A 27891-nucleotide genomic window follows, 5' to 3' on the forward strand; every position below is an offset into this window, starting at 1 on the left:
TTGTCTTGGAACTGACTCTGTGGACCAGGCTGACCGACCTTGAACTCATCAGAGATCCACATGCCTCTGCCTCCCAAGTGCTGGGATTAAAGGCCTGCGCCATCATCACCCAGCCCCTCAATTGATTTTTAAAAAACTTTTCTGCTTGGTTTTTGTTTTTGAAGATAGGGTTTCTCTGTGTAACCTGTTTCTCTGTCCTGGGACTCACTCTGTAGACCAGGCTGGCATCAAACTCAGAGAACCGCCTGGCTCTGCCTTTTGAGTGCTGGGATAAAAAGTGTGCGCCATCACCGCCTGGCCAAAACTTTCTTGAAGGGTGTGGTCTTGCCAATGAACTCAAGGTCACCTTGGTTTGCTGAAAGCTGGAGCCAAGGTTTATCTTCACATCCCCCTTCCTAAGAGCTGACATTTCGCCAGCAGCATTCCGTCAGCCCACAATATTTTTCTTTGGATTCTCTGTACAGGCACTTGGACTGTGAGCTATTGGGACAACTTCAGATTGGGTTTTTAATAATTAGTACATTCTTATTTACTTCATGGGGACATGTGTGTGTGAAAGTACAGAGGTATTGAAGTGGAGGTCAGAGGATGGGGGGCCATCTCAGTGGCCCTTAAATTTTTTTTTTAATATTTATTTATTTATTTATTTATTTATTTATTTATTTATTTATTTATTATGTATACAATAGTCTGTCTGCATGTGTGCCTGCAGGCCAGCAGAGGGCACCAGATCCCATTACAGATGGTTGTAAGCCATCATGTGGTTGCTGGGAATTGAACTCAGGACCTTTGGAAGAGCAGGCAATGCTCTTAACCTCTGAGCCATCTCTCCAGCCCGGCCCTTAAAATTTTAAATTAATTGACCTTAGACAGGGTTTGGCCATATACCTAGATTTGCTTCAGATTCATGGAAATGTTCTCGCTGCTTCAGCCTCCCAAGTGCTGAGATTACAGGTGTGAGCCAGCACACCAGCTGTGTGCGTGTGTAGAAAATAAAAGTAAAGCGGGCACCTTCAAGGACTGAACGCAAGTATCTTTCACGCTTGCGTGACAAGTTCTTCACCAGCTGAGCTGTCTCCACGCCGTCTCCCCTGTCTCCTCATCTCTGCCACAAACCTCCTGGGCCTCTTTCACATTTCATAATCTCCCCAGCACCATCTCAGTCCCCCTGACTCCTCTCTGTTTCTTGCAGCGTGGAGGCAGAAAATGGGCCAACACCGTCCCCTGGCCGCAGCCCCCTGGACTCACAGGCAAGCCCCGGTCTTGTGCTACATGCTGGGGCAGCCACCAGCCAGCGCCGAGAGTCCTTCCTCTATCGTTCAGACAGCGACTATGACATGTCACCCAAGACTATGTCCAGAAACTCATCTGTCACCAGCGAAGCGTGAGCAAACCCTGCCCTACTCACCAGATCCCCTAAGCCTGACCCTGCCACAAGCTGTCCTTCCCAACAAAGAGTGGGGCATCCATCCCCCTTGTTTGGTCAGTACACACACATTGTTCTCCCCATTGAAGGGTAAGCCACCCCTTTCTGTCTTACACAGGACTTACAAGATTAGGAAGTTTGGCCGTGCCCACTAGCTCCGCTCACACCCAGTCATTGGTTGCTTTCAAGTCTGGCTCTCGCTCTCCTCCGACTGTAAACAGGGTCTGTAGCTTCCCATCTAGCTGAAGCTCCTGCCTCCTCTGCTGGAGCGCTGGGGTGACAGATGTACACCACCATGCCCTGTTTATGCCGTTCTGGGGATTGAACCAAGACATTTGTGATCCTCCTGCCTCAGCCCTCGGAGTAGCTGAGATTACAAGCATATGGTACAGACTGGCTCTTTTTAGTTTTCATTCTCTTTTGTTTGGTTCTGGGAATGATTCAGGGAGTTACATGTGGTGGGCAAGACCGTACCCCTGAGCTGTATCCCCAGCACAGCCCTATGAAGTTGTCTCTCCAGCAAACGAGGAACCCCACTTCTGGGACCCCCTCTAGCCTGCCCTTGCTTACAAGCCCCTATTGAGATGGGGGTCCCATCTACCACCTTCCTTTCTCTGGGCCTCATGTCCTGTGTATACACTTCCCACTCTGGCCTCTATGGTATGTTCCTCCTGTTGCCTTGTCCTGTCTCCTCCTTGCTAGTCCTGATCCCACAGTGTCCACCCCGAAGACCTGGTTCCTCATCTGCCCCTGTTCTTACTTTTAGGCATGCCGAAGACCTCATTGTAACACCATTTGCCCAGGTGAGACCTCCTCCCCTCATGGGAAAGGGGCCCATCCTGGTGGCCCCTGCAGGTAGACATCTCTCCTTACAGCTGTTTCCCACCCCAGGTGCTGGCCAGTCTCCGCAGCGTTCGAAGCAACTTCTCACTCTTAACCAATGTGCCCATCCCCAGCAACAAGTAAGTGGAGCTGAGTCCCCAGCACCCACACTCATGGGTGTGTGGGAGTGAGCAGCCGTCGGGGATGTGGCTCTGTGAGCAGAATGCTTGCCTCTGTTCTACCCCCAGCAACCCATAACCCAGGGGTAGTGATGCACACCTGTCGTCAGGAATGGAGGGAGAACCAGGAGTTCAAAGTCATCCTTGGCTACATAGGGAGTTTCAGGACAGCCTGGGCTACATAAGACATTGCCTCAAAGTGGAGGCAAAGAAAAAAGAAAATCTGGATTCAGTTTCCAGTCCTGCCTTGTGACCCCAGGCGAGCCAGTACTTGACTCCTCTGTTGAAGCAACCCTTCTAAGACAGGACCGTGGTCAGCCTCTAGGCTCCAGCTCCAGCCCTGAGCTTCAGGTTGTGACACCAGCTCTAGACATATGGTAATTAGGGCGCCTGTGTTTCTCTGCTCTAAATGAAAGCTGCAGAAGGAAGGCTTCTGTGAGAAACCCAAAGACGACATGCAGAAAGAGTTAGAACATTGCCTGGTACCTAGTATATGCTCAATCAATAAGGATGGTTCAAGTCAGGCAAGATGGCTCTGTTGATAAAAGGTGCTTGCTGCCAGACCCAACAGCCCGAGTTCAATCCGCAGAGCCCACACAGTGGAGAGAGAACTCACTCCCACGGACTGTCTGACCCCCACATGCTCACATGGCACTCATACCCCCCGTCCACAAGATAAATGTGAAAAATAAAAAGTTTTAAAAAAATAGGTATGAGGACTGGAGAGATGGTCGGACCGCTGAGAGTGAGTGCCGCTCTTGCAGAGGGCCTGGATCGATTCTCAGCACCTGCGTGGAGCAACTCACAGCCGCCTGTAACTCCAGCTCTAGGGCGTCCAGTGCTCTCTTCTGGATTCTGGGGGCACCTACGCTCACACGTACACAAGCACACACACAGTTAAAAATAAAATTAAAAGTTGGTATGGGCCAGGCATGGTTGTACACACCTTTAATCCGAGCACTCTGGAGGCAGAGGCAGGGGGAGCTCCATAGAGCTTTCAAGGCCAGCCTGGGCTACACAGCCAGACCCTGTCTTAAAAAAAGGAGGAGGGGCCGGGCGGTGGTGGAGCACGCCTTTAATCCCAGCACTCGGGAGGCAGAGGCAGGCGGATCTCTGTGAGTTCGAGGCCAGCCTGGTCTACAAGAGCTAGTTCCAGGACAGGCACCAAAGCTACAGAGAAACCCTGTCTCGAAAAACCAAAAAAAAAAAAAAAAAAAAAAAAAAAAGGAGGAGGGGAGAGACAGTTCTTATCTTAGGCCAGAGGGGTAGCTGGGGCTCACCAGTCCCTGATGGCCGTCCTCAGAAGCTTAAGAAAGGTGGAAGGACAGGAAATTTGAAAACATAGGATCTGGCCCTACTGCAGAGCACCGGTGTGGACTAAAGTGAATAGATTCCACCCAGATGTGGGAGCCCTCTGCCGTCCCAGCGCCCAGGAGGAGACTGAGGCCGGAGTCCCAGCCCAGTCTGTGCTCTAATAAGGCACTCTTGCAAGCATTGCCTCCTACAGAAGAATTTCGTGTCTCTGATTTGAACCTCCACATCCTCCCTCTGTTTGGGCTCGTGGGCTGGGTATAAAATTCAGGGACCAGAATTTAAACAAATATAAATAAGTAATAAATACCTGGGGTGGGGCTCAGTTTGCCTCACATGCATGAAGCCCTGAGTTCTTATCCCCCAACACTCCACACACAGGGAAAGGTGGTGCACATCGGCAATCCCATCGCTGAGAGAGTGGGATTATGAGGATCAAGGTCATCTTTGGCTACGTAGTGAGTTTGAGGCCAGCCTCAGCTGAGACTGTCTCACAAAAAGACAAATTCAGGCTCTGAAATTCTGTGAGTTCAGAACCAGGGAAACCGGTGTTGCTTGTGGAGAGGGAAGCTGATTCTGAGAGAACCCAGGCTGACATTGGAGTCCCATTGTTTTTCAGGCGGTCCCCACTGGGCGGCCCACCCGCTGTCTGCAAGGCCACGCTGTCAGGTAGCTAAGTCTAGAGGTTGGGGAAAGGCCCCCTCACCCTGGGTGGACCCTTCTCGCTGGGGTGGGAGACTTCCTGGGGACCCTCTGGGTCACTTCCCTGTATACCCATTTCTCAGAGGAGACATGCCAGCAGTTGGCCCGGGAGACCCTGGAAGAGCTGGACTGGTGTCTGGAACAGCTGGAGACCATGCAGACCTACCGCTCCGTCAGCGAGATGGCCTCGCACAAGGTGGGCGGGGCCGGAGAGCAGCTAATTCTGCCTGGAGGGCTGGGTGAATCTGATGGGCAGGCCAAATCTTGGTGGGTGGGCGGGGCCAGTGGCAGGTGAATGTGGGGTGGGCAGGACGACCGGGCAAGGTGTGTGTATGGAGTGGGTGGAGCCAGTCGCCGGGGTGAACCTTGTGGATTGGGGCCAGTGAGTGGCCTGAATCCTTCAGAATGGGTGGGCAGGGCTGCGGGGGGAAATAAAAATCCATGGGTGGACCCAATTCCGTGATAGGACCTGTATGTTTATCCTACGGCATGGGTTCTGAATGATGCCAGGTCCAGTGTGGCAGGACCAACCGATCCCCGTGTAGGGAAGTGGGGTGAATGCTGGCCCTGCAGCAGGATCGTGTGCCAGCTAATCACCAGATTCACATGGTGAGCTGGGCTGAGCTCTGATGCAGGAAACGGGGCCTGTCATTTGTCTGTGCCTTTAGAACAACAAAAGTAGCTTGTAACTCAGGCTTTGCTCCGAGCCGAGGAAGCCAGGTGTTGGCGGAAGGTGCTGGGGTGTATGTGTGAAGGTGTTGGTTTAGTTGTACATAGTTTTTACAGATGACTGTCTCTCATGGAGGTTGTGTGGTTGTATGTGTCCCCGGCGTCCAACCTGTATGGCTGCTGGCTTTTTGACTACTTATTTGCAAGTGTGTTTGGAGTCATTGTGAGGGGTTGTGTGCAGGTGTGTGCCTTCAGAAGGGTGTGTGGTTGTGCACAAGTAGTCACATAGTATGCTATGGGTGTATAGGCTGTGCTGGAGGGATGTGTCTGAGGGTGTGAGTTTGGTCTGGGTCTGAATCTGAGAATCTCTGCTTTTTACAGTTCTACGCCTCGGAAGGGGAGGGCATGGGGCTCCCTGGCCAGCTGTGTGGAGTGTGTAGGGCACCATTCAGTAGGCAAGGCCCCATGAATGAGGGTTCTGGGAGCTGTGCAACCCTTGTGGGCGGTGTCTCTCAGGAAATGAGTGTGCAGGTGGGGGTGTTCTTCAGGAATGCAGAGATCTATGTGGGTGGAGGCTTGTCTGGAAAAGGAGTTCAAGGACAAATGTGTCCCTGAGGATGGGTTATTAGCTGTCTCTTAAAAGTGTGTGCATGTGTGAGAGAACACACTTTCTTGCACATGTGAGTGTTTCTGTGGGAATGCGTGTTGATTTGCACCTTGTGTGTCAGGTTCTGGGCAGTTGTTCTTCAGTCTGTTGCCTGTGGGCTCTTTAAGGAAGTGGGGACTGAGAACCTTTGTGTGCTGTTTAAATGTACAGTCAGGGCTATAGTGTGGCCTTGAAGCTTTGATGTGTGTGTGTGTGTGTGTGTGTGTGTGAGAGAGAGAGAGAGAGAGAGAGAGAGAGAGAGAGAGAGAGAGAGAGAGAGAGAGAAAGCATTTCATTTCAGTGTCTGGCTGTATTCAGTGTCTGGTTTGAGGACAGCATGTCTCAAGACGTGTGTGGTATGGAGTGTGTTTCTTTATCTGTCCATGTCCCTGGATGAGATGTGTCCTCCTTGCCTTCCCGCAGCAGCCTCCTCTAAGTCCTGACTGAGGCCCGTGGGCTCCGATGCCCCTTTAATGCCCCCCCACCCCCAGCACCACCTGACTTCAAGTGCAGCCTCCAGTACCGCAGTGAGAAAGTGCGCGCGCGCGCGCGCACACACACACACACACACACAGTGCACATGCGGAGTCTCCTCCGCACAGCTTTCCTTCCCAGGACTCTTACCCTGCCTGTCCCCATGGGCACGGGTCTCCCACTGCCTCCCGCCTCTGCTGCAGAGGGACCTATCATGACCAGGGGCTGGCAGACCATGTAACCAGGGCTGCTGCTGGGAGCGCGGAGGGGAAGGGGCCCCCAGTCCTGCTGGGCTGGCCCAGGCCCCTCCGCGGCTCCCCTTGGAAGTTGTCCCCACCTGCCCAGCTCCCCCTAGTGCCCCCAGTGCCCAGGCATCGTTGACCCAGGGACTCAGCCAAGCCTACTTTACTTGTTGGTCAGCCCAGAGCTGAGCTGAGCTTCCAACATGCCTCTGGTGGACTTCTTCTGCGAGACCTGCTCCAAGCCCTGGCTGGTGGGCTGGTGGGACCAGGTAGGGGAGTGCAGGGTCCGGAGGGGGGGGCGGTGACAACGATGACATCAGGACTTCTGACCTCATGGGATGGGCACTTGGCTGCAGCTGTGTTCATGTATGACATATAACATGCTTTGTAGTTTCTGTGTGACCCAGGGCTGGGTTTGGATGGCAATGTCTGTGTGCAAGTGTATGTGAGTCTCACTGGGGAAGGTGTCTCTCTGAGGGCGTGACTGACCTGTACCTGGACGTGCATGTGTCTGTAATGGCTGGGTGTCCTGTCTGGTCCTGGAATAGACTAGACATTGTATGCTGGGGTTTATTTGTTAAATGTGGTGCTATCTGATGTTTCTTGGGGTGTGTGACCCCCAAATGTCAATGACTACTTATTGGGGTGTGTACCTTTCAGCTGGAGTGTCTGAGCTATGTGACGATAGGTAGGTAGGTAGGTAGGTAGGTAGGTAGGTAGGTAGGTGGGTGGGTAGATGACAACTCGTGATTATGTGCAGCTGTGTGAGACTGTATGCGTGTCTGTTTCCAGGGTCTAAGTAGTACTGAGAAGAGTGACCACCCCTTGCCGCTGTGGGTCACCTCCTCCTGTCTGCCACCCCCTCTGCCTTGCCCATATGAGTCTGTCCCTGCTATGGGGTGCTGGGGGTGGGGAGCAAATGCCCTTTCTGCTCCAAGCCCAATGTCACAGAAGACGCTTGTGTGGAGGGACATGAGGGGGCCAGGAAGGGACCCCCAAACCCATCTGGGGGCATATTTCACCCATTTGTACATTATCTACCCCCCCCAAGGAGGAGGGGGACTTTGATGTGACCCCCTTCCCCAGGTGATGGGACTGGGATTTCCTTGGCTCACTCATTCCCTGCGTCTGGCCAAACCCTCTCCTCTCCAGAGCTTGGGTGCTGAGAAACTTGCAACCTTTCAGATTCATCTGGGGCTGAGTAGCAGACCCCCATCCTTCCCCTCCAACTCCCCGCCCCCCCGGATTGAGATCATGTTTGGCAACACCTAGGCCCTGGGATAGCTCTGGGAAGGCAAGGGTTAAGGGGCCTCAGACTTGCCCCCCTTTTCTGGACTCAGCAGCTGGTTGGAGGGGGAGTTGCTAAGGAGACTCCCATCACCATGGCGACAGGAGTCTCCTGGTGTGCTATTGGTTCTATGGTTAGCAGAAGCCCCTCCCTTCCACAGGTGCTCCTCTTTGGGAGGGGGTGTCTTTTTCCTCAACTGGGAATCCCCTCCTTCCAAGTTAGAGCAGTCCCCCCTCCAGAGCCAAGAAAAGGGGAAAAGCCAATTGCACCCATCAAGCAGTCTAACTGGGGGCGCTGAGTCGAGAAATTGTGGAGCCTTTTAGGAATTTGCTGGGAAGAGCTCTCACACACTTGTGCACCCCACAATGATTCCCCCATCACCCCTTGTTCCTCGGCTCCTTCTCCTCAGTTCAAAAGGATGCTGAACCGGGAACTGACACACCTGTCGGAAATGAGCAGGTCCGGAAACCAGGTCTCAGAGTACATTTCCACAACATTCCTGGGTGAGTGCAAGGCAGCAAGCGGATGGAGGTGGGGAACTGGGTCAAGGGTCTCCTGTTCAAGAGCTCTCCATTCCTGAGTCCTTTGCAGACTGAGTGAGACCACCCACTTTCAGTAGAGCCCGTATTGGTAAATATCTCAGGCTAGGAGATTGCCCTGTCATTAAAGTGCTGGCCTCACAAGGGTGAGGATTTGCATTCGGATCCTTAGCACCCGTGTAAAGAGCCAGGGCCACACTGTACACATATGACCCAAGCACTGAGTAGATGGAGACATTGACCAGGCAATGCAGCCAAATTCATGAGCCCCGAGTTTGATGAGAGACACTGCCTTAAACAAGGTAGAGCTAGCCAGAGGTGGTGGTGGCTGCACCTTTAATCCCATCAGGAGGAGGCAGAGGCAGGAGGATCTCTGTAAATTTGAGGCCACCCTGATCTATGTAGCAAGTTCCAGGAAAGCTAGGCTACATATGTCTTTTTAAAAAAAAGAAGGAAAGAAACAGAGAGAGAAAGAGAAAGGAAAGGAAGCAAGGTGGGCAGTGCTGGAGCAACAGCGCTGAAGGCTGACCTCTGGCCTCTATGCACATGTGTGTGCACAAATAAAATACCAATATAAAATCAAAATCTCCATAAGAATTCAAATGAAATTCTTGTTTAGTTTTCATTATTTATTTATTTATTTATTGAGACAGGTTTCGCTGTATAGCTTTGGCTGGCCTGGAACTCGATATGTAGACCAGACTCAAATAGAATTCTTAAACTTTGAAAAGCCTCCAAGCGGAAGCCAGGAAGGTGGCTCAGTGAGTAGAGCCGTTGTCATGGTATGCACAAAACCCTGGCCTCCTTTACCAGCATAGCAGAAACCCACCCTGGTGGCACAGGCCTGTCTTCCCACCACTCCAGGAAAACAGAGGAAGAAGTTCAAGGTCTTAGTTTGCTACATAGCTGATTGGAAGCCGTCTGGGCTTTAAAAAAAAAAAAAAAAAAAAAAAAAAGGTGCTGTCTCAAAACTAAACCAAACACACACACAGTAGGGCAAAGGGCAGGGAGTGACTTCACACACTTATAATCCTAGCGCTCAGGATGTTAAGTCTAAGAATTGTTCATTTAAGGACAATCTGGGCTGCAAAGTGAGATGCTGTCTCAAGAAACCAAGTAAGAGAAATAGAACATCTCTGACATACAGCCTTTAACTTGATGGTCAGAGTAGAGGCAAGAAGACCCTGTGTGTTCATGGCCAGTGTGGTCTATAAAGAAATTCCAGACCAACCAAGGACAGACAGACAGACACTGTCTCCGAATCAAACAAGAGTGTGGTGGAAGTAGAGGAGTGACGTCCAGGATTGTCCTCTGACCTCTACGTCCATGTGGCCTCACCTCTTCTCCCACTCACCCAGCCTCACCCCTGAGACAGGGTGTCTCTGTGTAATCATGTCTGTCCTGGAGCTCACTCTATAGACCAGGCTGGCCTTGAACTCAGAAATTGACTTGCCTCTGCCTCCTGAATGCAGGGATTCAAGGTGTTTGCCACCACCACCTGGACAAAAACAAAACAAAATAGAACAATAAATTAATCATGGGCCAAGTGTGGAGGCACAGGCCTTTAATACCAGCACTCAGGAGGCAGGGGCAAAAGGAGCTCCGAGTTCAAGGCCAGCCTGATCTACAGAATGAATTCCAGGATGGCCAAGGCCACACTGTCTCAACAAAACAAAATAAACAAAAAGTCACTAAAAGAAGAAAATGCAGCTCTGGGGAGATGGGCTAGTGATTAAGAGTGAGTGTTGCTCCTGCAGAGGGCTCAGTTTGGGTTCCCAGCACCTACATCACACAGCTCACAGACACCTGTAACTCCAGTTCCAGGGGATCTGATGCCCTCTTCTGGCCTCCCAGGGCCAGAACATACATACAGGCACGTCCATACACATAAAAGAAACTTTAAGAAAGCTGGGATGGTGGAGCACACCTGTAAAATCCCAGCACTTGAAAGGCTAAGAGGCTGAGGCAGGAGGATCCCAGGCCAGCCTGGTCTACCCTATAAGACCCTGTATCCAAATATGCTTCAAAATTGGGAGATTCCGAGTTTTAAGCCTCCAATAGTGGGTGTGTGGTACAGCTCAGAATTCTGAGGATGCAGCCAGTGGGAGGGCAGTATGCAAATTAGGTTCTCCAAGGTCATAGTAGAGTAGGTCTGGTGGCCCTCAGAAGCTCAGGAAGAATCTCTGGGACTGGTCCCCAGGCTGGCTGGTGCCAAGGGGAGGGGGGGTCATGGACCCAGAGACCCCCCTTCCCTCCCACCTACCAGCGACTCCCCTTCCCACCAACACTCCCTGCCATTATAGGGGTGTCTTCCCTAGCCAAGAAAGTACCTTGGCTATCCAGAGTCAGCAGCAGCTCCCTCTGGGACCCCCATCCCACCTCCTCATGTCTCATACCATGTTGTGGCCCAAACTGGGTGCCAGTCTGAGGGTAGTCCATAGTCCAGGACCATCTCTAAGATCCCCACGCCAGGGCGGCATCTCTCAGAAAGCTTCTTACGTGTGTCCTGGCCTCCAGCCTCAGAAAAGAGCCCAGCGTCACCCCCAGAAGGGTTGCCTCATATCAAGTGAGATGCCCAAGGACGTTGCCAGGAGCTGAGGGATGTGGAGGAGCCTCCTTGAAAGGAGGGGGTCTCATGCTTTGTTACTTGATCTTTGACAGACAAACAGAATGAAATGGAGATCCCCTCACCCACGCCCCGCCAGAGAGCCTTCCAGCAGCCCCCCCCACCGCTTGTGCGGCAGTCCCAGCCCATGTCTCAGATCACAGGGCTGAAAAAGCTGGTACACACCGGCAGCGTGAACACCAGCATCCCGCGGTTTGGAGTCAAGACAGATCAAGAAGAACTCCTAGCACGAGTAGGTGGGGGCTCAGCAGGGGCGGCGTCGTCTGGGAGGCCTTCAGCAAAGGACAGGTCTTTGGGGGCTCATCTAACCCAGAGTCCCAGGACACAGAGCCTGAGCTGTTTCAGAATGGAAGTAAAGGATGGGCAGGGGATGATTCCAGGCTTGACTCAACAGGGGCCCAGAGCAGACAGCCATTCATTCTAACTCATTGGAGCAGCTCCAGTGCCCCCACGGACAGTCACCCATTATAACCAAGCACCTGCAGCATACCGTATTTCGAGGAGACCAGTATTCCTGCCCTTACCCCGACACCAGTTGAGGTCTCATGATCAGGTTAGCTTAAGTTTGAACTCAGCTTGGGAATCAGCCTACCTTGAGTTCCCAGAGCCCATTCCTGTGTGGTGGCTCACGGCTGGGATCCTAACATTGGGGAGGTAGACGGTGAGGATCAGGCATGCAGCAGGGTCATCCTCCACCACAGAGCGAGTTCAAGGCCAGCGTGGACTTCAGGAGACCCTGTCTCAAAAAAAGATAGGGTTTAAAGTGTGACCTGAGTTCAGATCCTCAGTGCCCACATAAAAAAACAGGGGTGAAAACAGGACAGGACAGTCCCGGGGCTAAATGGGCAGCCAGTGTGGACAAACCTGAGCTCCCAGTTCACTGAGAGAGGCTGTCTCAAAAATTAAGGAGCAAGCACTTGGCACCAAGCCTGATGATCTGAGTTCAGTACTCAGGACCCCAATACGAGAAAGGGAGAAGCCACTCCCAGAAGTTGTCCCCTGACCCCCTACACACACACACACACACACACACACGCACACACACACACATACACACACACACCTTAGGAGCTAGAGAGATACCTCGGCCGGTGAGTGCTTGCTGCTGTTATGGAGGTCTCCAGTTCAATTCCCAGCTCCCCATGATGGGGAAAGCAGGGACTCACAATTGACAGTAATCGCAGCTCCAGGGGATTTAATGTCTCTTCTGGCCTCATTGGGCACCATGCACACAAGTGGTACATAAAAAATATTTTAAATATTAAAAACAGTTCTAGCTGTCCTACAACTAGCTCTTGTAGACCAGGCTAGCCTTGAACTCACAAAGATCTGCCTGTGCCTGCCTCCTGAGTGCTGGGATTAAAGGTGTGCACCACCACCAACGCCTGACTTTTTTTTTAAGATTTATTTATTATGTATACAACATTCTGCCTCAATGTATGTCTGCACACCAGAGGAGGGCGCCAGATCTCAGTACAGATGGTTGTGAGCCCCCATGTGGTTGCTGGGAATTGAACTCAGGACCTCTGGAAGAGCAGCCAGTGCTCTTAACCTCTGAGCCATCTCTCCAGTCCAATGCTTGGCTTTTTAAAAAGAATTTTGATCACTGACTGCTCCTTGGACTGGAGAGGGAGGGGAGGGAAGTGGGAGGAGGGGAGGAGGTGAAAATTTTCAATATAAATAAATAAATAAATTTATTTTAAGAAGGAGATTGGATTGAGAAAGACACCCAAAGTTGACCACTGGTCTCCATGGGCTGCACCCCCCACACACATATGCACACATTAATAAATACAGTACTGTATTAAATTCCATGAATCTGGTTGGCTGTGATGGTGCACACCTTTAATCTCGGCACTCAGGAGGCAGAGGCAGGTGGATCTCTGTGAGTTTGACACCAGCCTGCTCTACAGAGTGAGTTCTAGGACAGCCAGGACTACACAGAGAAACCTGTCTCCAAAAACAAAAAGAGGGTGGGGTGGTTAGAGAGATGGCTCAGTGGTTAAGAGTACCATCTGTAATGGGATCAGATGCCCTCCTATGTCTGCTCCCTTTCTGTCATGCAGGCATACATGCAAATAGAATACCCACACATGTGAACAAACAAATCTTTTAAGAAAAAGTTAAAAAAGTAAAAATGCCCATGCATTGGGACAAATTTTGTTAGCAGTAGCGAGGCTCAGAGTGCTAGGATGCGGCTTCCAGGTCCCTAGGCCATGCAGGCTCCTGACCTCTCCCCCCCTTCACTGCCAGGAACTGGAGAACTTGAGCAAATGGGGCCTGAACATCTTCTGTGTGTCGGAGTACGCCGGAGGCCGCTCGCTCAGCTGCATCATGTATACAGTATTCCAGGTGATGGGGACAACAGGGAGCGGGCTGGGGTACAAGAGGAGGGGACAGGGTACTGGGACAACAGGGGTCACTGCCCTGCCCTGTTGGCTCCCAGGAGCGGGACCTGCTGAAGAGATTCCGCATCCCCGTGGACACCATGGTGACTTACATGCTGACCCTGGAAGACCACTACCACGCTGACGTGGCCTACCACAACAGCCTGCACGCAGCCGATGTTCTGCAGTCCACACACGTGCTACTGGCCACGCCGGCACTGGATGTGAGTGCCTGCCACCTCCCCTTGTCACAGTCTTCTTTCTGTGCTGGTCCCCTCTTCCCATTTATCCCTCTGATCTTCTCTGTCCTGTTTTTCTCTCTAATCTTATCTTTTCTAGTTTTTGTTTTGTTTGTTTGTTCGAGAAAGGGTTTCTCTCTAGCTTTTTTGGAGCCTGTCCTGGAACTCACTTGGTAGACCAGGCTGGCCTTGAACTCACAGGCCTGTCTCTGCCTCCCCAGTGCTGGGATTAAAGGCGTGCGCCACCACTGCCTGGCTTGTTTTTGTTTTTATCTTGTGCTCAAGCATGTGTGTGTGGTGGGAGTACTGCACATGTGTGGAGGTCAGAGAACACGCCTGCGTGTCAGTCAGTTCTCTCTTTTCAGCTTGTTTGAAGACAGGATCTCATTTTTGCAGCACAGGCTGAGCTAGCTGGCCCAAGAGCTAAACTGCCCTGATTCCCATCTCACTGTGGGGACACTGGGATTACAGATATACACCGTGGCTTGTTTATGGGTTCTGGGGATTCAGGTCATACTTACAAGTGCTTTACCCACTGAGCCATCTCCCCAGCATCCCCTTTCTGTTCTGAGATATTCTCAGCTGGAACTCACTATGTAGAGCAGGCTGGTGTCTTACTCATAGAGATCCACCTGCCTCTTCCTCCTGAGCGCTGAGATTAACACCTTGGTTTTTGAAATAGGATCTCAGTGGCCCCATCTCCGTCTGTGCTCCCTCACCTCTCCTCCTTGCCCCCAGGCTGTGTTCACAGACCTGGAGATTCTTGCTGCCCTTTTTGCTGCTGCCATCCACGACGTGGACCACCCTGGCGTCTCCAACCAGTTCCTTATCAACACGAGTGAGTGACATTTCGGAGTATAGATTGACAGACTCTGCTGAGAGAATGCTAGGCTAGCCGGGGATGGGCTGATCCGGATGAAGGTGGAGCCTGTCGTGCTGTGGAGACTGGACCACCTGGCTAGGGTAGGGGCTAACAAGGCTAGCATTGGGGGCTTGATATACTGGTGGGAACCAACCTGCCTGTGGGCCTGGCTTATGGACATGGAATTGAACCAATTGAACTAGGGGTGGAGCCAGCCAGATGAGGGGGGGGGCATGAGTGAATAGGATGGGCCAGTTGGGGTGGGGTGAGGCCCACCAAATGAGGTGGGGTGGTGCTTGAGCAGCCTAGGCGGGGCAAAGCCAACCTGAGGGCGGAGCTTACGAAGATATTCTTCTGGACTTGGGTGGCTCCGGCTGGGGCTGGTCATACTGAGGGTGGAGCTAGTTGGAGAAAGGCGCACACTGGGCGGGGCGTGGTACCCAAAGTTGCCTCCCCTGACTTTAGTCTCGCCGCAGATTCGGAGCTGGCGTTAATGTACAACGACGAGTCTGTGCTTGAGAACCACCACCTGGCTGTGGGCTTTAAGCTGCTGCAAGAAGAGAACTGCGACATCTTCCAGAACCTCAGCAAGCGCCAGCGACAGAGCCTGCGCAAGATGGTCATCGACATGGTGGGCGGGGCTAGTACGGTGGGCGGGGCTTAGAGGGCAGGGCGTGGGGGCGTGCAAAGGGGCCTGCAGAGGCTCCCAGTGGGTGACAACGGGGGTGTGGGGCACGCTTTCACCACTTGACTTGACACCACCTTGCCCGCAGGTGCTGGCCACAGACATGTCCAAGCACATGACCCTTCTGGCTGACCTGAAGACTATGGTGGAGACGAAGAAAGTGACCAGCTCGGGAGTTCTCTTGCTGGACAACTATGCCGACCGCATCCAGGTTCCCCTGCCCTCAGACCCTGCCTCCTGAATGACCCTTGGTGTTGTCCTCTTCCATGTTCTTAGTTTTTGCCTCTCCCGTCCGTTTTCCTTTTCCAACCCATGCATGCCCTCCCTCCCTCTCTTCTCACGCTGCGTTTTGCCTCTGTTGATGAAGCCCTTTGCTCTCTGACCCCCACGGCTCTTTAGACAGTCCTGACCTACCCCTACTTGCCCCTCATTTCTCTCACCTCTGTATTTTCCTCACATATGCTTCTCGCCTCTACTTTTTCCTTCACTCCATTTCACCCACGCCCAACACACACACACACACACATGCCCAACACACACACACACACGCACGCACACGGTGGGATTAAGAAAACATTAACCCCGGTGAGTACCTGTAATCCCAGCATTCCAAAAGCAGAGACAGGAGGATGACCCACAAGTCTGAAACCAGCTGGGACTTCGTTTGGAGACCCTTTACAAAAACAAAACCAAGCCACTAAGAAATAGATCTGGATGGTGTTATATGCCTTTGATCCCAGCACTTGGACGATGGGGACATGATCAAAGTTCCAGGTCATCCTTAGCGACATAGTAAATCCTGTCTCATAACACGGGGAGAACAGTCAGAGGCCCCCCGAACTGAGGTTCAGCCTGGTCTCTGACAGACCCTGCATTCACCAGGTCCTCAGGAACATGGTGCACTGTGCGGACCTCAGCAACCCCACCAAGCCTCTGGAGCTGTATCGACAGTGGACTGACCGCATCATGGCCGAGTTCTTCCAGCAGGGCGACCGGGAACGGGAGCGTGGGATGGAGATTAGTCCCATGTGTGACAAGCACACGGCCTCTGTGGAGAAGTCTCAGGTACAGGGCCAGGGCTGCAGGGCACAGCACAGGGTTCGCTCGGCCCACCGCTGTGAGTTTGCAGTCTCTGTGGGAAAGGAGCTGTGTTCACTCCTCTGTAGCACGATCCTGCGAGGCATTTAATCCTCTCATGTTTGATGGTTCATTTTCACAGATCTCTGGTGCTTTTCACCTATCCCAACATCCAGGTCTGCTGCAACCCTAGGCAGTTTTCAGAGCAATGCTTTGTCTGGAGTGGAGTGGACTGTGGGAACAGGGTTGTTTTTGTTTTACATTTAAGCCTTAAACTTGCTATTACCAAGGATAAATTTGAATCTCCGATCTTCCTGCCCTACCTCTCTTGTACTGGGATCATAGGCCTTCGTCACCACACCTGGTTTATGTGGTGCTGGGAATGCAACCCAAGGCTTCGTGCTTGCTAGGCAAGCACACTTTACGAGCTGAACTACAGCCCCAGTTACCCTTTATGGGCTTAAAAAAAAAAATTAAGCTGTGTTACTAATCTCACCCAGGAGTAAGATCACTACCACAATTCTTTTTTTTTTTTTTTTTTTTGGTTTTTCGAGACAGAGTTTCTCTGTAGCTTTGTTGCCTGACCCGGAACTAACTCTTGTAGACTAGGCTGGCCTCGAACTCCCAGAGATCCGTCTGCCTCTGCCTCCCGAGTGCTGGGATTAAAAGGCGTGCGCCACCACCGCCCGGCTCTACCACAATTCTTGAGCCAAATTTGAAGCAAGTTTAATAAATGCTGGTCAGGATGATGGACACTGGCCAGGTCCATACCTGGGTTCCCAGAGCCACAAACCACATTCTTTAGAGGCTCATGAAGGCAAGACCATAAGGCTACGTTCTTCTCACTTTTGTCAATCAGGGCCCAGGGTACGTCCTGAAGTATGTCCTGCCTGTGTTCCTCCTGCCTACATGAGATCAAGTATGTCTTGTGTAGTTGCTTGTTCACAGAAGCAAAAACACACGGCTTGTTATGTTACATCAACAGCAGTCCCCAGCATTCCAGGAAGTTACCTGTCCTCGGGCAAGTGGGGCTTACAGGTTAGAGGTGTTTGTGCTTTATAGATCTCTTAAGCGCAGTAATTTAAGTGTCAAACATGACGTGAGCCCCACAGATTTGGTATATACCTGTGTTTCCACTGTGCAAGTGGCACACCTGTAGTGCTAGCTGCTCTTCGTACGAAAGCAGGAGGTATAGTTTAGTCCAGAACCTCAGGGCAAGCTGGGACTGCATAACAAGATCCTGTCTATGGGTCAAGGAGATGGCTTAGCAGGCAAAGGTGCTGGGCTGAATGGATAGAAATGAGTCCTCAAGACTGTCCTCTGACCATCACACCATGCCAAGGAACACACATGCCCCCAAAATAAATTAATTAAAATTTGATAAAAATGCTTTTGGGGCCAGGCCATGGTGGCGCACACTCGGGAGGAAGAGGAAGGCGGATCTGTGAGTTCAAGGCCAGCCTGGTCTACAAGAGCTAGTTCTAGGACAGGCACCAAAAACTAGAGGGAAACCCTGTCTCAAAAATTAAAAAAAAAAAAAAAAAAAAGATTTTGGGTTTTTTTGTTTTGTTTTTTAATTTTCAGACCGGGCCTCCCCATGTATCCCTGGCTAGCCTGGAACTTACTGTATAGACTAGAGTGGCCTGCAATTCAGAGATCTGCCTGCGTCAGCCTCCCAGTGCTGGGACCAAAGACCAAGTGTGCAGGTGCACGTCTTCTTAATCCCAGCACTCAAGAGGCAGAGACGAGGCTGGAAAGATGGTGGCTCTTCTAAAGGACCTGGGTGGGACCCCTAGCAGCCTCATGGCCACTCACAGCTGGGACTCTGGTTCCAGGGGGTCCAGCTCACTCATCTGTCCCCCTTGGACGTCGGGCACCACATACTACACATACGTACGTACATACATACATACATACATATATACATACATGCAGACAAAATGTTCATACATATAAAATTAAAAATAAATAGGAGGCAGCATGAGACAAGATGTCTGGGACCACATGACCAGCCTGGACCACATGACCAGCCTGGTCTGCATAGTGAGTTACAGGGCAGCCATGGCTACACAGTAAAAGACTGTCTCAAAAAAAAAAAAAAAATCACTAGATGATCCATACGGAACTGTTTTAAATTTGTTTGAATGTTTTCCCTATATGTATGTATGTTTACCATACGTGTGCCTGATGCCTGCAGAAGCTGAAAGAGGCCATCAGATCCCCTAAAACTGGAGTTACAGATGGTTATCAACTGCCATGTGGGTACTGGGAACTGAACCCTGGTTCTATATAAGAACTAGTGTTCTTAGCTTTGGAAAACACTTAGTTCTTAGTCTTGGAAAAAATAAAAGAGCTAGTCTTCTTAACTGCTAAGCCTCTTTCCCAGCCCAGTACAAAACATTTTGAGTTTTTCTGGCTTGCTGACTGTTCGGATTTTGAGACAGGGGCTACTGTGGACTAGGCTGACTTAGAATTTAAGGTAATCCTGCTGCATTAGAAGCCTGTTTGTTGTTGTTGTTTTGTTTTGTTTTGTTTTTGAGTTTTCAAGACAGGGTTTCTCTGTGTAGTCCTGGCTGTCCGGGAACTCTCGGTAGACCATACTGGCCTTGGCCTCAGAGATCCCCTTGCCTCTGTCTCCTGAGTTCTGGTATTAAAGATGTGTGCCACCACCGCTAGGCTAGAAGCTTTTTTTTTTTGAGTAGACCCTGCTGTTAGCCGCACCACACTACTTCTTAGACACTGCTCGTCTTCTCTAGGTGGGCTTCATTGACTACATTGTCCACCCGTTGTGGGAGACGTGGGCAGATCTCGTCCATCCTGATGCCCAAGACATCCTGGACACGTTGGAAGACAACAGGGATTGGTACCACAGTGCTATCCGGCAGAGCCCTTCCCCACCCCCGGAAGAGGAGCCGGGAGGGCTTGTCCATCCATCCCTACCTGACAAGTTCCAGTTTGAGCTCACACTGGAGGAGGAAGAGGAGGAGGAGGATTCCTCGGAGGTTCTGGGATTGCCCACAGCTGAGGAGATCTTGAGAGCGCCAGATGACTGCACAGCTCAGGCTATAGAACAGTCCAAGGTCAAAGCTGCTGCTGCGAGAGAGGGCGAAGAGTGTCTGAGGCAGGGGACAGTCGCAGCATGTGTGGCTCCCAAGGAGTCCATGGAGGCTGTGGGCTGCTCCTGCAGCTCTGGAACCCCCATTCTGCCTGACTTGAGGACCCTGTCCCCCTCAGAGGAGGCCCCGGGCCTCCTGGGCCTCCCCTCCATGGCGGCAGAGGTGGAGGCCCCAAAAGACCATCTGGCTGCCACGAGGGCTTGTGTCTGCTCTGGGACATCAGGAGACAACTCTGCCATCTTCTCAGCTCCAGGCAGGTCGGGGTCAGGTGGGGACCCTGCCTGAGCCCTGTTCCTTTCACCCGTGGGTCCTCCCCCCTCCCCACTCTCCCCACTCACCACGGACCACCTCAACGACTCCTGGCCCTCCTGAGAAAAAAGAAAACAGAAAAGTGGGTTTTTTTCTCTTTCTTTTTTTACCCTTCCCTGCTGCCCTTACCTACAGGGCTTTTTTGTGGAGGTGGGGTCTGGGGAGCCAGGAACTGAAGTCCCCAAAAAGGGATTTTATTTTTTGAATTTTAATTGTAACGTTTTTAGAAAAAAAAACAAAAAGAAAAAAAAAAGAATGAAACACAGCAACTGTAGATGCACCCCTCCCCATTCCTGGTCCCCCCATTTTCCCTCACCTAACCCATCATGTCAACCTCAAGTCCAAGGCGCCATCTTCCTGCCTCTCGAGACTCAAGTCTAGGCATGGCACTGCCTTTTGGGCTGTTCTGGGGTTCAGAGGACATCTAGAACCCGATTGGAAATAGCTGCAGGGAGAGCCACAAGGAGGGGACTGGTCCATAGCAGGGTCCCTCTCCCTGGCTCACTGTCTCCTCCCACGATGTCTTCCATCTCTTCTTTTTCTTATCTTTTTTTCTACAACCCTGGTCATGTGGATGAGAGGTGGTCGGAAGAGCTATTGCTTTAGGGTCCAGGGACCCTGGTTTCACCCCTCTACCAGTATCAGGCCTGGGGGCTGAAGTCCCTTCTTCGGATGGCATCTCCTTCCTGGTCCACTTTGGGTCACTTTGAATTCTTTCCGTTGGAGGAAGGGGGCTCTGTCCATGCGCACGAACATCCTCCTTCCAGCTGCTTCTTCCTCTTGTTTCTGCCTTAAAGATTCCTGTGGCCATAGATGAAGCCTCGGTGGCTCCTCCTGTGCTCTGGGGGGGGGGGGCATCTCCCCAGCATAGACACCCCTTCCCCAGCATCCACTCCACCACCTTTTCAGAGTCTCACTCAGCGCCCCCCTGCAACTCTCGTTGCCCTACGAGGAAGCAATAATGGTGTGCACCACATCCTCTCCTCCTGGGCAGCCCTTTCCCTCCCAGCACCAAAGCCGCCCCTCCTGTCCTCACCTCACTGAGCCTGACCTTCCCCAACCACCCAGCCACAGGCCGTCCCTAAGCAATATCATAGAGCAAGGCCATTTTCTCCAAGCCATGGGGTGAGGGGACTTTTAAAAAGGAATGACCCCGCTTTCCCCTGCCACCTCCAGCCATCTGCAGCAGGGTGGTGGGGGAGCTGTCATCCCTTGCCTGCCCTGTTATCTCTGGACACGGTACTGTAGCCCTCCCCCCAATTCCTTCTCCGCTGTCCTTCTGTCTAACCCACTAACCCACGCTCCTAACCCTCAATGCTTACAGGTTTTGTTTATTAAGCAAAGGTAGTGTCTATCCTAGCTGGTCATGAGAACAACCCCCTCTCCGTGTGTGTGTGTGTGTGTGTGTGTGTGTGTTTTGTACATACGCTAAGGTTGGTATATAAATTATTCTAAGACAGAAAGGGAGAATGAACTTGCCTTTCCCGTTGGGAAGGTGAGGAAGGGGATCTCCAGGGAGAAGCAACCCTTTCCTGCTGTATTATACAAGCTGTACCATATTCCCTGAATGGAGGGTGGGCATGCGGCCGGTTCATACAAAATTGTGTCATCATACCTGAGGAGGGACAAGGGCTGGCCAGTGCTTGCACCATGTCCCCTTTTCCAAGAGCCCAGGATGGGGTTGGAGGAGGCCAGACCCCTGGACTCAGTCAGGGCTCCTCTCTGCCAGAGTGGGTGCAGGGCCTCGTGAGCTGCCTACATGTTATCCCCATTGACAATTGATTAATTGGTCTGTGGATTGACAATCAGTCCTGCAATCTTGTCCCTGATTAAAGTGAGGCTCTCACTGATGCTTCCAGCTGCTGGCTGATGTGGCTTCGTTTGTTTCTGGGGTGTTTTGTTTTGGTTTTTGAGGTTTGTTTCTTTATGTGAAAGATTGGTTATCTGGGGGCTGGGGACACATGCTGAGGTCAGAGGACGGCTTCTGAGACTCCGTTACCTCCTTTCCCGGCTAAGCCGCCCCGCCTGTCCATTTTCTCTGAAACCTGGCTTTTATGTCGCTCATGCTAGCCTCAAACTCTGGAATTGCAGGTGTATGCCACCTTACCTGGCTGTCACTCAGCCACTCACTTTAAGACATGGTCTCACTCAGTAGGATCTGTGGCTTGAAGCCAGCTGTGTCGCTTCTTTTTTCTCTCCTGATCTCAAGGGTTGTAGTGCAGAAGTGTTGAATGCAAGATCCTTCTGCTTCTGTCTCCGCTAGTGCTAGGACGGCCTTGTTGCTGGGGTGGAGCTTCTAGCTACAGCGTGACGGCATCTGGCCAGGTTGGGTGACACAAAACTTTAATCCCAGCTCTCTAGAGGGTGAGGCAGGAAGAATCTCTTGAGTTCAGGGATAGCCTGGTCTACATAATTCGAGGGCAGCCAGAGCTACACAGAAACTCTGTCTTTAGAAAAAAAAAAAAAAACAGTTATATCAAGAACCTTTGTCCTGCTGGATGGTGGTGGCACACACCTTTAATCCCAGCACTTGGGAGGCAGAGGCAAGCGGATCTCAGTGAGTTCGAGGCCAGTCTGGCCTACAGAGCAAGTTCTAGGACAACCATGACTGTTACACTGAGAAACCCTGTCTTGAAAAACAAAACAAACAAAAATATCCCCAAAAAACAAACAAACAAAAAAGAACCTTAATCTCAGAAAAACAAAACAAAAGAAAGAAAAGAGAGGGGTTGGTGAGATGGCTCAGAGGTTAAGAGTACTGACTGCTCTTCCAGAGGTCCTGAGTTCAAGTCCCAGCAACCACATGGTGGCTCATGGCCATCTTTGATGACATTTCATGCCTTCTTCTGGTGTACAGGCAAAATGCAGATAGAACACTGTATACACAAGAGAGAGAGAGGAAGGAAGGAAGGAGAAAGGCAATGAAGAAATGTACGGCATTGGGCTAGGCACACGACTCAGTGGCAGAGCCTGCTGAGAATCCCTGTAAGGCTCGGAATGTGGTCCAGAGGGAGAGTTCCTGCCTGGAGTCTCCTGTGAGAGGCTGTGGAGGTGGCTTGGTGCCGCAGCCTTTCCCACTTCTGTTCCACCCCAAAGCAGAGACTTCAGGAGTTCAAGGCCGGCCTGGTTGGTCTTTAAAGTTTTAGACCATCTAGAATTATTTATCGAGATCCCTGACATCAGTTGTCCCATCTGTGAGGCAGGACAGTGGGAGCCCAGCCCAGTGGTAAAGTACACACTTGCGGGCACAAGTCCTAGCACGCAGCACACCAAGTGTGTAACAGCGTTCTCAAGACTTAGAGGTGCCCTAGGACCTAGCAAAACCTTTACCCTACCCCCACATGCTAGGATTGAACTATGTAACCTTGGCTGACCTAGAACTTAGCATAGAGTAGGTTGGACCGGAAGTCACAAGATCTCCCTCAAGTGCCGGGACTAAAGATGTGCACTACCATGCCTGAGATTTCCCCACTCCTTTCTTTCTTTCTGTATGTTTCTTAGTTTCAGACTCACATGGAACCCAGCCTGGCTTTCAATGTGATGTATAGTGGCGGCTGACCTTGGACTCTCAATCCTCCTGCCTCCACCTCATAAGTGCTGGGACAACAGACATTCATCCCTACTCCCAACTTTGTTTCCTTTCTATGAAGCAGCTCTGTAGTCAGTGCTGGACCACACTGAATGGTTTGGGACATTCAGGACAGGTTTTGGGGAATCACCTGTTCATCTATGCCTGGAAAGCTTCCCAGGAGATAGCCACCCCAGAGGACGAGGGACCAGCTTGGACCCCAGGTAGAAAAGCAAAACTGAAAAAAAAAATAGAAATTTCCAGACGCTCTCAAACTTTATATAAGAAGCAAAGAGAAGACCCAGACACTGTCTCAGGAGATCTTCAAAGGCTGGCGGGGTTAAGGAAAGGTCACTAGGCTAGAGGTCAAAAGGCCACAAGTATTTCTGACCTGCAGGGAGTTATTGGGAGTGGGGCAGTGAGGCCTAGGTGGTGAATTTGTTTGCTCCCAGCCTCAGTTTCCCCAAGTGTAAAGGGTTGGTGGGATATTAACACATTTAACAGATTTAGGGGTACAAGCTGAGCATGCAAGAAAGGATCACTGTCAAGCTGCTTCATTAGGATGGGGTCCATCTTTCCTCAAGCAGAGCAGCAGCAAGACCATTTAGGAAGAAATGAGGGTGAGAGAAGCCACCATCTGCCATCGCTGCACTGAAGATCTCTGAGTTTGAGGCCAGCCTGCTCCACAAAGCAAATGTCAGGACTGTCACACAGAAAACCCTATCTTGGGGGCTGGAGAGATGGCTCAGAGGTTAAGAGCATTGCCTGCTCTTCCAAAGGTCCTGAGTTCAATTCCCAGCAACCACATGGTGGCTCATAACCATCTGTAATGGGGCCTGGTGCCCTCTTCTGGCCAGCAGGCATATACACAGACAGAATATTGTATACATAATAAATAAATAAATATTTAAAAAAAAAAAAAAGAAAACCCTATCTTAAAACCACACACACATGTGCACACGTGCACACACACCACACACGCTGGATTTTTACTTGGGGGAGAATGTGCCTGTGCCCCACTGCCCGTGTGCAGTCAGAGAGCAGCTCATAGGGGTTGGTGCTCTCCTTCCACTGTGTGGGTTCCAGGGACAGACTTGGTGGCAAGAGCCACCTTACACCCCACTTTTAAAAATGTACTTTCGCCGGGCGGTGGTGGCGCACGCCTTTAATCCCAGCACTCGGGAGGCAGAGGCAGGCGGATCTCTGTGAGTTCGAGGCCAGCCTGGTCTACAAGAGCTAGTTCCAGGACAGGAACCAAAAGCTACGGAGAAACCCTGTCTCGAAAAAAATCCAAAAATAAATAAATAAATAAATAAATAAATAAATAAAAATGTACTTTGCATGTGGTAGCACCCTTAATCCCAGCACTCGGGATGCAGAGGCAGGTTAATCTCTGTGAGTTTGAGGCCAGTCTGGTCTACATAGCAAGTTCCAGGACAACCAGTGCTACAAGATTGGACCCCATCTTAAAATTTTTTTTATTCAAGTTTATTTTGAGTTATATTTGTATTCATCAGTCCATGTGCACACCTGTGTGTGCGCACGCTGGCTGTGTGCAGAGCCCACAGAAGCCAGCCTAGGGTCCTAGGACTAAGGGAGGTGTGGGCTGCCATGTGGATGCTGGGAACCAAGCCGTGTTCTCTGAAAGAGCAGCCCGTGCTCTTAGCCACCCAGCCACCTTTCTGGGCGCCCTTCTGTTTTTCTTTAATAAAGATTTCTGTTTTTAGTTGCGTGTATATGTGTATGTGTGAATGCAGTGTCCACGAAGGCCATAAGGGGCGTCAGGTCCCCTGGAACAGGAGCTAAGATGAATTTTATGTCACCAAGTGGGTTCTGGGTCCTCTGGAAGAGCAGTCAGTGCTCTTCTTACCAGCACCACATCTCTCTGGCCTGGGGGGCGAGGAAACAGATGGAGAAAGTGTGTGTGTTTGTGCTTGTGTAGGTCGGAAGACAAGTCTCCACTAGGTGGGCTCCAGAGATTAAATTCAAGCCATTAAACTTGTGGGCAAGGACCTTTACCTGTTAAATCCTATTGTGTGTCCTGATTGGGGTTAAACAGGGTCTCACCAGGTGGTGCGCACACCTTTTAACCCCAGCTCTAGAAAGACGTGCAGGCAGATCTCTGTGACCTTTGAAGCCACCCTTGTCTATGTAGAAAGACTCTGTCTCAAAAAAAAAAAAAAAACCTAAAATAATAATAATAAACAGGGTCTCCCGGGCTGTCCTGGAACTCCGTATGTAAACGAGGGTGCCCTTGAACTCATCAGCGTCCTGTCTCCACCTCCTAAAAGCTAGAAATAATCTTATCCCACTCAGCAGGCTTGTGGAAAGTCTAAACCAGCCAGCTCATCTACTTAATCGCCCTTGCTGTCAAATGCAATGACACTACTCTCGGGCAGACTCCATGCTGGGCCCAGTGTGTTTGACCGCATTATTACCCACAGTCTGTATTATTACCAACAGTCAAATTCTAATTATGAAGAGTCCCGGGACTAGTGAAAGGAGCCCGCACTGGGAGCGCAAGCATTTGCGCGTCCCCTGGTGGGTACCTGTGGAACTACACCAACGTCAGGAAGTGGCGCAGCAGGTGCAGACCATCCGAGAGGCGGAGCCAGGACACAGACTGTTCAGAGTTATTATTGGCTGAAATCACTGTCACTTGTGGGGAAAATAGACGATGAGGGTTGCGGCTTGACTTCTGGATCGGAAGGCTGACCTCTGAAGCTTGTAGTCCCCAAATGACCTTGCTGTCGCTTTGATCTTGAGCACGTCCCAGCGTCTTCTTCACTGTCGTAGACAGCTCCCTCCTTGAGAATACCCTGAAGTGTCTCACTTTGAGCAAGCTCACAGTGCTGCTCCTTTCCTTAAGAGGAGCCTGCTCACAATCCTGGTTGCCGGCCCCCAACAGTGCCCTTCCTTTCTTCAGAAAACCGTCTTCTGTGTCATAGGGGCCCTGACATCATTCCTCAGAGGACCCTGGAATCATTCACCCCTCTTCAGGGCTCCTCACACATGAGATCCTGCCTTGTTCCCCATATCCTCGGGATTTACCCAGATCACCTTTCCCATACTCCTCAAAATAGTCACATACTATAAAAAAAAAAAAAAAATACTTTGAGTTTTTTTTGATGGCTTTCAATCCAAGGGGATCTTTGCAAAGACTCCGGTGGTCCCATGAACAAAAGAAGACACAAAGCTTTCCCCTCCCTAAATTGGGAAGGATCACCTCCTGAGAGTGGAGCGTTCCGTTGGCAGAGAGCTGGCTCGCCAGGCATAAAGACCCGGGCCCCATCCTCAGCACTGGGGAACTGATCTGCCCCAGCTCTTTGCAGAAGAAAACAGGATGATCAGGTTTCCAGGTCACCCTTTTCTTGGATTCATAGTGAATTTGAGGCCAGCTCACAATACGGGAGACACAGGCAGGAGGCAAAGCTAGCTGGTAAGGGAACTTAGCATCGTGTCCCATACCGAATGGGACATTGCTTGTGGAACTGGACTGTTGTTCTTCATAGCCACAGGGAGGATCTAACTGCACTCGGCACATATGTTTGTTGTTTTTTTTTTGTTTTTTTGTTTGTTTGTTTGTTTGTGGTTTTTTTTTTTTGGTTTTTTCAAGACAGGGTTTCTCTGTGGCTTTGGAGCCTGTCCTGGAACTAGCTCTGTAGACCAGGCTGGTCTTGAACTCACAGAGATCCGCCTGCCTCTGCCTCCCGAGTGCTGGGATTAAAGGCGTGTGCCACCATCGCCCGGCTGGCACATATGTTTCATAAAGGGCTTTTTTAGGTTTATTATTTTATGTACTGAGTGTTTTTCCTGCTGTGTGTCTGTGTACCAACACATGTTCACCTGGTGCCCAAGGACGTGGCAAGCCTCCTTATGACTGCCAGGAATCAAGCCTGCTTCCTGGAGCAAGAATTAGATGCTCTTAATCACTGAGCCAATTCTCCAGTACCAAGTTTTTAAAATTTATTTTACATATGTAGGTGTTCTACCTGCACGTGCGTGCACCACAAAGATGCAGACTAGGGTGATGGATGTCCTAGACCTAGAATTACAGACATGTGAGCTGCCATGTGGGAGCTGAGGATCAAACCCCAGTGAGAGCAGCCAGCGCTCCTAACCACTGCACGGCCTTTGTATGCTCAGTGAGAGAGCAGCCAGCGCTCCTAACCACTGCACGGCCTCTGTATGCTCAGTGAGAGAGCAGCCAGCGCTCCTAACCACTGCACGGCCTCTGTATCCTCAGTGAGAGAGCAGCCAGCGCTCCTAACCACTGCACAGCCTCTGTATGCTCAGTATACTTGGGGATGATCGTCAAGTCAAGCATTATGACATGTCAGCAGGAGGTAACACAAGGGGGGTAGAAAGGGCTTTTCCCGGTGTGGTAATAAAATTCCTGCACACAGAATAGCTGTTCTCCAAAGGTCCACACACTGGTACAATCAACTAGGCAATCTAGCCAGTTCCACACAGCCCCACATTGGTTTGGGATATGTATGTGTTCAAAGGTGGAGGTGGGTGAGGTTGCTCTTGTATGTGGTGCTGGAGGTCAACACTGGTGTCCTTGCCTCTCCCCTCTCTGCCTTTGTATGTGCATGTGTGTGCATGTGTGGGCATGGAGCACCATGGTTGGGATAACCTGGTCTGAGGCCAAGTCTCTTTCTTGCTTTGTTTTGAATCCTTACTTTGCTTGTTTGTTTGTTTGAAGCCAGGGTCTCACTGTG

The 27891-nt window shown here is 51.1% G+C and overlaps 1 protein-coding gene across 4 annotated transcripts in view; it reads left to right on the top strand.

The window, feature by feature from the left end:
• Positions 1 to 22553, top strand: part of Pde4a (phosphodiesterase 4A) — a 47091-nt gene extending 24538 nt beyond the window's left edge. For 2 of the 4 annotated variants that reach the window (XM_057766435.1, XM_057766436.1), the window contains exons 2-15: positions 1193 to 1384; positions 2193 to 2229; positions 2318 to 2388; positions 4358 to 4407; positions 4524 to 4636; positions 8169 to 8262; positions 10960 to 11156; positions 13178 to 13276; positions 13371 to 13535; positions 14289 to 14388; positions 14889 to 15043; positions 15186 to 15308; positions 15980 to 16162; positions 18931 to 22553. In XM_057766435.1, the coding sequence (XP_057622418.1) occupies positions 1193 to 1384; positions 2193 to 2229; positions 2318 to 2388; positions 4358 to 4407; positions 4524 to 4636; positions 8169 to 8262; positions 10960 to 11156; positions 13178 to 13276; positions 13371 to 13535; positions 14289 to 14388; positions 14889 to 15043; positions 15186 to 15308; positions 15980 to 16162; positions 18931 to 19575 (2224 nt within the window). In that variant the 3' untranslated portion in view covers positions 19576 to 22553. Of the gene's footprint in view, positions 1 to 1192; positions 1385 to 2192; positions 2230 to 2317; positions 2389 to 4357; positions 4408 to 4523; positions 4637 to 6317; positions 6741 to 8168; positions 8263 to 10959; positions 11157 to 13177; positions 13277 to 13370; positions 13536 to 14288; positions 14389 to 14888; positions 15044 to 15185; positions 15309 to 15979; positions 16163 to 18930 lie in introns of those variants that run through there. The other 2 variants (XM_057766437.1, XM_057766438.1) reach the window with 2 other exon arrangements.
• Positions 22554 to 27891: the final 5338 nt, after the last annotated feature.

Source organism: Chionomys nivalis, chromosome 4 (genome assembly GCF_950005125.1).
Source record: "Chionomys nivalis chromosome 4, mChiNiv1.1, whole genome shotgun sequence".
Classification (NCBI taxonomy): domain Eukaryota; kingdom Metazoa; phylum Chordata; class Mammalia; order Rodentia; family Cricetidae; genus Chionomys; species Chionomys nivalis.